The sequence below is a fragment of the Colius striatus genome, chromosome 7 (assembly GCF_028858725.1).
Source record: "Colius striatus isolate bColStr4 chromosome 7, bColStr4.1.hap1, whole genome shotgun sequence".
In the NCBI taxonomy this organism is placed as follows: domain Eukaryota; kingdom Metazoa; phylum Chordata; class Aves; order Coliiformes; family Coliidae; genus Colius; species Colius striatus.
Window position 1 is genome coordinate 20,608,911 of NC_084765.1, and position 8,442 is coordinate 20,617,352.

The 8,442-nt window shown below is 62.0% G+C and overlaps 1 protein-coding gene across 3 annotated transcripts; it reads right to left on the reverse strand.

Moving 5' to 3' along the window:
- Positions 1-815: 815 nt before the first annotated feature.
- On the reverse strand, positions 816-8,213 carry PARP6 (poly(ADP-ribose) polymerase family member 6). Of its 3 annotated transcripts, none has more exons than XM_061999350.1 (22): positions 8,139-8,213; positions 7,334-7,411; positions 7,113-7,207; positions 6,760-6,820; positions 6,539-6,629; positions 6,379-6,445; positions 5,959-6,108; positions 5,581-5,734; positions 5,107-5,160; positions 4,151-4,246; positions 3,966-4,058; positions 3,765-3,890; positions 3,596-3,661; positions 3,387-3,454; positions 3,134-3,182; positions 2,665-2,774; positions 2,404-2,476; positions 2,167-2,236; positions 1,743-1,822; positions 1,582-1,645; positions 1,372-1,456; positions 816-1,288 (listed from the first exon to the last, which is right to left on the reverse strand). In XM_061999350.1, exons 1-22 carry the CDS (start codon positions 8,139-8,141, stop codon positions 1,186-1,188), a joined length of 1,836 nt encoding a protein of 611 aa, XP_061855334.1. In that variant the 5' UTR covers positions 8,142-8,213; the 3' UTR covers positions 816-1,185. The 3 variants fall into 3 exon arrangements, with proteins under 3 accessions (XP_061855334.1, XP_061855333.1, XP_061855332.1); XM_061999349.1 differs by having other exon boundaries at positions 2,665-2,777; XM_061999348.1 differs by having other exon boundaries at positions 2,665-2,777; positions 5,554-5,734.
- Positions 8,214-8,442: the final 229 nt, after the last annotated feature.

The window sequence follows — 8,442 nt, forward strand, 5'->3', positions numbered from 1 at the left end:
CTGCCTGTCTGGCTGCAGGTGGCCTCTGGGGACACAGGAGCCAATCCAGCATGAGTGGTGGTGAACAGTCGGGGTCCCTGTGTCCCCTCTTTCCCTGAGGACAGGGGACACCAGACGTGACATGGTGAGTACACTCACCACTGTAATGAGCCCGTTGGGTCTCAGCTGGGTATGTAAACCAGGAGATTTTTTTAAGAGGCAATTCTCAACTTTCCTTCTAAATTTTTTCCTAGAGGAAACACCACCTGTGTCATCGGGGGGGCAGCCAAGTGGGGTATTTATTATTTTAAATCCCTTGGGCCCTCAAACTCCTGGTGAGGGACCCATGTGTCCCCACGGGCCTGGCCAGTGTTTCTGGGCAGCTTCAGGCCAATGCCACAGATGCTGGGCCAAGATTTTCCTGCAGTGGCCTTGTGCTGCCGTGGCCGACCCAGACAGCCCCAGGACCACGGAAGTCCTTGACACCCAGCCACCCCTGCCAGCCCACACTGAGCCCTGGCAACCTCTGTGGCTGCTCCAATGGGTTGTTGCTGGGGTTTGGGCACACCAGGACGTGGCCTGGCCAGGCTGGACACCGGCAGCATCCGTATTTCTGCACGGTTCTGTCCTCTCAGCACGGTCCCAAGTCCTCTGTGTGGTCCCACCCTTGAGGCACAGGCCCTTTGTCACGGATTCCTCCCCCCAGCCCAATCCCTTTTCCTCCATCCCCTCCCCTCCCCATGCCTCTGTCCTTCCTCTCGCCATCCCATCCCCTCCCCACCCCTCCAGGTTGTTTCAATACTTTAATGACACCAACCCAGATCCCTTTTGCTTTTTCAATGTTTTTGGGTTTTTTTTTCTTTTTGTTTTGATCTTTTTTTTTTCTTCAGTTTCTCATCATCAATAAAAATGCCGTTGCTGCCAAGGCCAGGAGAGGCAGCCACTGGCCACACCAGTCCCCACAGCTCCTTCTCCACGCTGCCACGGGGTCGGGGACTCCGGGGGACGGGACAGGGAGGGGCCAGGAGACTACTAAACCCGCGCCTGGTGCTCACTGGGTACGCGACGCCATTTGTACAGGGAGAAGCTGCCGGCTCAGCCCGTCTCTGCCCTGCCCAGGAGGCTTGAAACCCGCTTGTCCTTCCCTGGCTTCACTGGGGTCTTCGCTCGGCACCTGGGGGGTCCCGGGGAGGTCCCCATCGCCACTCAGTTTGTGTACACCTGAGTCCCGATCACACGCATGATCTCCTTCTGGATTTTGGGGTCCTGAGTATTGATATTAGCATCTCCCACTTGGCCATCTTCATACCTGGAAGGGGAGCAGAGGGAGTGAGGGGGTGTCCTGGGAGTGCCCCAGGGGTGCTGGTGGAGCGGGCTCAGCCCAGGACTCACACAAAGAAGAAGCGAGTGCAGACATGGTCCGAGACAGGGCAGACCCAGATGTTGCCATGTTTCTGCAGGTCCTTGGAGGTGATGACTGCCAGGGGAAGGGGTTGTCAAATGGGTGTCCTCGTGAGGCTCATCCCATGGTGGGGTCCCTCCCTCCTCCACCCACAGTGAGCCAGGGCTGTGGCTGACGCCTGCCCCCCCACATCCCCGCACCTTCGCAAAGCGCGATGCAGTTCAGATTGCGGCTCTGGAGGAAGCGGGACTGGATGGAGCGGGTCTGTGGGAAGAGCAGCTGGTGTTACCGTCCCTGTTCCCAGCACCCGTGGGTGCTGTGTCCCTGGCCCATCCTCCCCTGGTGCTTCCCAGCCCGTCACCTGGGGGATGGTGTTCATCCGGTTGTACCTCTGCACCAGCTCATCCTTTGAAGGCATCCGGTGCTGCCCTTTCCCCATCCCTGTGGAGAGGCGAGGTGCAGTTGTCACTCCGGGGCAGGGAGCAGCCCTGAGTGCTGTGGGGACACATGCCACAGACAAGGACAGCCACACCGGGTGCTCCTGCCCTGCAGCCAAACCCTGGGAACCTCAAAAAGTGGGCACGGCAGCTTTTGAAGCCGAGGAAACGTCAGGGTTTGAATTCCCCAGCAAATGGGAACGCCCTGACGTGGCTGGGAAGGACGCGGGATGCGGACGCTCCCGCATGGTGATGCCGAGCACCCCAGGCCCATGCAGGGAGCAGGGACAGGAGCGCAGGCAGCAGCAGCAGCGCAGGCGGGAGCAGGCGGCGCAGGCAGCCTCTTACCTGAGTATCCAAAGGAAATACTGGAGATGGGGCTCAGATAGATGCCCTTGCCATAGGCTGCTCCATGCAGCTTGCAGGAAAACACCAGGGTGAGTGGCACAGGGTCACCTCGAGGGCTTGGGCATGGTGGCAGAGGCAGCCTGGCTGCTGCAGGCAGGGCGTCCCCAGCTGCCTGCATCCCCTTGCCTGCCCACCCACCCCAGGAGCAGCAGGTGGCAGGCACAGGGGGAGCCTTACCTGCAGCTTGGTGTAGGAAGCATTGACCAGCCCGTTGCGGAGGATGGAGTGCCAGTTCTCAATGTGAGAGCCACTGGAAAAACCCAGCAGCACGTCAGCCCCATGTCAGCCTAACGTCAGCTGCATGTCAGCCCCCCATCAGCCCCCGTACCAGCCTTATGTCAGCCCCACACCAGCCCCCGTACCAGCCTTATGTCAGCCCCACACCAGCCTGCCCCATGGCACCCACCCAGGGGCTCCCACTACCCCTTGACAACTCACTGGAAAGCAAAGGTGCTGCCGTAAAGTTTCTTGGCAGTGCGGAACCGTGCTTCCTTGGCCGGGGGGCTACTGAGCAGGAGGAACTGGTGGGAGGTGTGCATGAACTTCAGCTGCTACCAGAGGAAAGGGAAGAGCAAAGGCGGTGCCAGCAGGGAGAAAGGACAGATGGACAGACAGTAGACAGATAGACAGAGATCATGCATGGCAGCCCAGCCCCATGCCTGGCCCAGCCCTGCTTTGGCTGTCCTGAGCTTGCCAGGAGGATCTGTGGTGTCCCCCATTGCTCAGCACACCCCAAATTCCCTCCATCCCCCAGCCCATATCCCACCTCTCGCCCCTCTCGGGGGGCAGACCCCACCTCTGACATCCCAAACATTGCCCTCTCCAAATCCTGACATCCCTTGTCCACATCCCACCCCCACACCTGTGTCCCACTTCCAGCACCCTTCACACCACCCAGGCCCCTTACCCTGCTGAGAGGCAGCTTGACGATGTGCGACCTGTTGCTGGAGATTATCCTTGGGAAGAGGAGAAGGAGGAAATTCAGACAGGGCGGTCCCATGCTGGGCCAGAATCTGCTCTGAGGCTTGTGGATGGTCGTGATACCCCAGGAAAAAGGGGCCGAGTAGTCTGTGCCAGGAATGCCCAGCTTCCCCACACCCCATCCGCTGTGCTGGGGACTGTGGGGCAGTAGCATGGGATTGCAGTACCCTTGGCCTTACCACTGCAGGAGGGGATGGGCCAGGGGGTCCAGTTTGTCCATCTGCTTTTTGATCTCCAGGTAGGATCCCTGGCAGAGACGAGAGGGGGTGCAGGTGAGTCCCCCAACATCCACTCAACCCTGGGTGGATGGAGATGGGGACCAAAATGCCACCCCTAGTGAAGGATCTTGCGGGCGGGAGCATGGGTGAAGCAGGATCCTGCCATGTACCTGTGTCATCTCCCGGATGGACATCACACTGTCCAAGGCCTTCTGCAGCCGCTCGTAGTTCTTCTTCTATGCATGGGGCAGGAGAGTGGTGGCCTTCAGAGGGCTCCTCGGGGCTCCCTCCAGCCCCATCACCCCCCAGCAAGGAGAAGCATTGCCTCCCAGAACTTACCTTGGGGTTGAAGGCAAGTGTTTTGGGGTCGTTAGGGTCCACCACAGAAGGGTAAGGCTCAAAGATGATGCTCTTGCGGGGGGACTCCAGGGCGGCACGGCACATGGCCACCAGCAGGTCCACCACCTGGGTGACAGAGCAGGAGGTGAAGGGATGGCACCCTGAGGTGATGGGGTGGCCACTTGCAACACACACTCCTACCTCTGCGCCGGTGGCCACCTCCTCTGCTGCGCCGGACATGACGCCCAGAGTGTAGAAGGAGAAGACACAGAGCTCTCGGGTGCACACTGCTGGCTGCAGAGAGGGCAGGAGCGATGGGAAGGGTCAGGGACAATGGCACAGGGCAACACCCCACGCCCACCCATGCCCCATCCCCGTCCCCACACCTTCAGCATGGAACCATTCTGGAAGACGTGCTGCTCATCACACACCACACAGTACTCATTGAGCGTTGGGATGCGCTGCTCCGCGTACTTCATGATCTGAGGGGGAGGATGGTGGCCGTCAGCCCCTGTGGCAGCCACCGTGTTTGGGAGGCTGCTGCGGGCAGTGGGATGGAGCTCAGCAGGGCGTGCAGTGGGGAGGGTGCTGTGGACAGCATGATAGACCAAGCAGGATGTGGGCCAGTGGGAGGGTGCTGAGGGCAGTGGGATGGAGCTCAGCAGGATGAGGGGCAGTGGGGAGGGTGCTGCGGGCAGTGGGATGGAGCTCAGCAGGATGAGGGGCAGTGGGGAGGGTGCTGTGGGCAGTGGGATGGAGCTCAGCAGGATGAGGGGCAGTGGGGAGGGTGCTGCAGGCAGTGGGATGGAGCTCAGCAGGATGAGGGGCAGTGGGGAGGGTGCTGCAGGCAGTGGGATGGAGCTCTGCAGGATGAGGGGTAGTGGGGAGGGTGCTGCAGGCAGTGGGATGGAGCTCAGCAGGATGAGGGGCAGTGGGGAGGGTGCTGCAGGCAGTGGGATGGAGCTCTGCAGGATGAGGGGCAGTGGGGAGGGTGCTGCGGGCAGTGGGATGGAGCTCAGCAGGATGAGGGGCAGTGGGGAGGGTGCTGCAGGCAGTGGGATGGAGCTCTGCAGGATGAGGGGCAGTGGGGAGGGTGCTGCAGGCAGTGGGATGGAGCTCTGCAGGATGAGGGGTAGTGGGGAGGGTGCTGCAGGCAGTGGGATGGAGCTCAGCAGGATGAGGGGCAGTGGGGAGGGTGCTGCAGGCAGTGGGATGGAGCTCAGCAGGATGAGGGGCAGTGGGGAGGGTGCTGCGGGCAGTGGGATGGAGCTCAGCAGGATGAGGGGCAGTGGGGAGGGTGCTGCTGGCAGCGGACCAGGTCCAAGGGGGATGCAGGACTCACCTGGACGAGGAAGCCGTACTCCAACGTGGGGACGTTCTTGCAGTGACCACCGACCTGCACCGGAGCCAGAGTGGAGCCAGCTGCGTTACCCCCTTTCCCCCATGCATCCCCACCTCCACATGGCACCCACAGTCCCCAAACCTAGCCCAGAGAGTCCCCAAAGCTAGCCCAGAGAGACCCCCGACACGCTGACACCCCCTGGGCCCACAGCCACAGGGGAGATATTGCACAAAGATAGGGGTAAAGACCTGCAGAACTCCATGGCCTCCGTCCCAGCTCACCCACAAGCACCCAAAGGTGCTGGGGACACGACACGGGAGCAACCCTGCACGGGCTCCCCCTAAGCCAAGGGTATCCCACACCATGCAATCCAAGCCCAGGAGAGCCCCTGGGAATCCAGGAAGGGAAAGGAGAGGAAAGCAAACCTCGAGGCAGGGAGGCACCCACCAGGATGTTGAAGGGGGCGACACCTGCCTGGGTGCTGGGGGGCGGGTAGCCAAAAACCTCCACCTTGGGGTTCTTCACTGAGCAGGAGACGGAGCGGTTCATCAGGCGGTTGACACGAGCCTCAGGGACGCCCAGTTTGCCCTTCAGCACTGAATCTTGGATGACTGGGAAACTGGGAGACCTGTGGGCACAGAATTCCCCTGAGCTCCTTGGTTTGTCATTCCTCTGGCACCAAGTTCACTCTTTGGCTAGGTTTTCAGAGCAACCTCCACTCCCTTGTGCTCTGGTAGGGAGCGTCACCATCCAAGGGGTGAGTGGGGAAACTGAGGCACGGTGCCAGGTCCTCAGCCAGTCACGGTGAGGGAACAGAGGGGTAGTGCCTTGGGAAGACTGTTAGAGCCTTACTTGGGGATGGGGGAGAAGATGCTGAGGCCAGCCCGAAACTTCTTGATGGTGCCACTTGTCTTGAACCAACTGTGCCGCTTCTCCTGCTGGGTCTTCAGGAAGTCGTTGCTGAGATGTTTCCATTGCTGGGATGTGAACATGCCCAGGATCCTGGCAGAGAGGTGGCATGTGTGCCCAAGTGGGGTGCCAGCACCCACGGGTGCTTTGATGACCACTCAGCCCAGTGTTTGGGTGGTCCGCATCACCTAGTGCCTCTTCTTCCCCACCCAAAGCTGGTGGTCAGCCCATCATGGGGCTGTGTGGCAGACAAAATGTGGTGGCAAGGGAACACATGGAACTTGGCCAGTTTGGGGGCAACGCGATGACCCTGTGGACCACCCACCCACCACCCTTGGGTGCCCACTGTGTTTCAGCTCTTACTTCTTCAGCTGCAGACCCAGCCCGAAGCCCTCCTTGTTGGACGGCTGGAAAACCTCGATGGACGGTTCTGTGGGCAGAGAGGAGGACAGGCCGTGGGTGCTACTGCTGCGCCTGTCCCCAGGCCACACGGGGACACAGTGTCCCACCCGTCCCCACTCACCGGGGCCATCGAGGTACTGGGAGAGGGAGAAGCGCAGGCGGAGGACAATGGGCTCCGCCCGCAGCACCTTCCACGCCGTTGCCACCTCCTCCTGCCAAGACAGAGGTGAGATTCGGCACAGTCATGGGGACCCCTAGCTGGGACAGGAAATCCGGGGCTCCCCGTGCACCTGTCCCCACCCTCCCTGTGCCAACACTGCTGGAGGCACCCTGGGGACTCACATCGAGGAAGCTGATGTTCACATGGAGGTCAATGTCCACGTCATCAATGGTCCCATACTCCCTGTGAAGACACACAGCACTGTGTTTTGGGGTTAGGGTGAGGCTGGCATGATGCCTCAACTACTGGCTGGTGCCCACTATGCCAGCATGGGCAGCACTGCAGCGTGGTGATGGGTGCGTGTGACTCCCTGTGTATCAAGTGAGTGCATGCCTGGGACCAGGATGGCACAGTGAGGGCGTTTGGGTTGTGGATGGGTACTCAGTGGCTGGCGCAGTTGGGTGTTGGGGGTTGCCACCATTGGGTGCCCAGGGGGTGGCACAGCTGGCTGCCCAGGGCTGGCGGGTGCACCCACCTGACGGCCACGGCATTCTCGCTGTAGATCTCCTTCACAGCCTCGATGTCAGTGTCCAGCTGGGGATGACGGTACAGGTCGGCGGCACAGGTCCCCTGTAGCACAGCACCGTATGGCACCGTCAGCCCCAGAGGCCACCTGCTGAGGTTGGAGGTTGCCAAGCCCTGCCATAGCACCCACAGGACCCAGCATCTGTGGGACCTGTCACTCCTGGTGCTTACCTGGACCCCATAGAGGAACTCCTCAGATTCATTGTCTGCGTCGGAATCATCATCCGTCCAGTACTGCCCCTTGAGGTCCTGGGAGACAGAGGATTGGGGGCAGTGAATTAGGGGAGAACAGAAGGTTGAGTAGAAGAGGGAATGGGGTTGGGGAAAGAGGGTTGCGGGCAGACTGAGGGATGTGGGTTATGGAGAGCAGATTAGGGGGAGAATTAGGGGGGAGGAGGTTCTAGGAAGCAGGTTGGGGGAGTGAAAAATTTGGAGGGAACAGTTTGAGGGCAGTAGGATGGGCGGCTGGGATGGGGGGGCATTAGTACGGGGGCAGCAGGTTGAGAGCAGTGGAATAGGGGCAGTGGGATAGAGGAGCAATTTGGGGAGCAGCAGGATGAGGGAGCAAGTCATAGGGAGCAGAGTGAGGGGGAGCAAATTAGGGAGGAGCAGGTGCGGGGGGGTGGGATGGGGAAGCAACTTGGAGGGCTGCAGGACAGAGGAGCAGGCGAGTGAGAACAGACTGGGGGCCGCAGGATGGAGACAGCCGCCGGCAGCTGCGCAGGGAGCCGCGGAGGGGCCCGGCCGATCGCGGGGGTGGTGGGGTCATTCCCCCGCCAGCCCCGTCCTGCTTCCGTGCCGGGGGACACGCGGGGATCCACGGGGACGCCGGGGCCCGGCCGCCCCTCCCGCCCCTCCCAGGCCCCGGCCCGCCGCCTTCCCGGCCCGCCCCGCCCCGGGCCCGCTCCCTCCGCCGGGCATGAGGGGGAAGTACCCGTGCCCCTGCGCCCGCCTCGGCCGGCGGGATCCCCCTCACCATCTCAGCGGTGGGCGGCCGGGCCTGCCGCCGCCGCCATGCTGCCGGGCGGGCGGGCGGCCATCGGGCCTGACGTCAGGCCCCGCCGCGGGCCCGGGCGCCACCGCCGTCACCCGGCAACGCTGCCGATGACGTCACCCGTGGGGACCCCCACCTCCCGGTACCCCTCGGCACGGCCTCGGGCTCGGGGCAGCCAGGACTTGGTGTCGTAGGGTGGTGGGGGAGGGTCCCCAATATCGCCCGTCTCGGGGTCCCCAGCACATGGGGTGGCCGTGTTGGGTCCCTCCCCCCACCGCGGCCCATG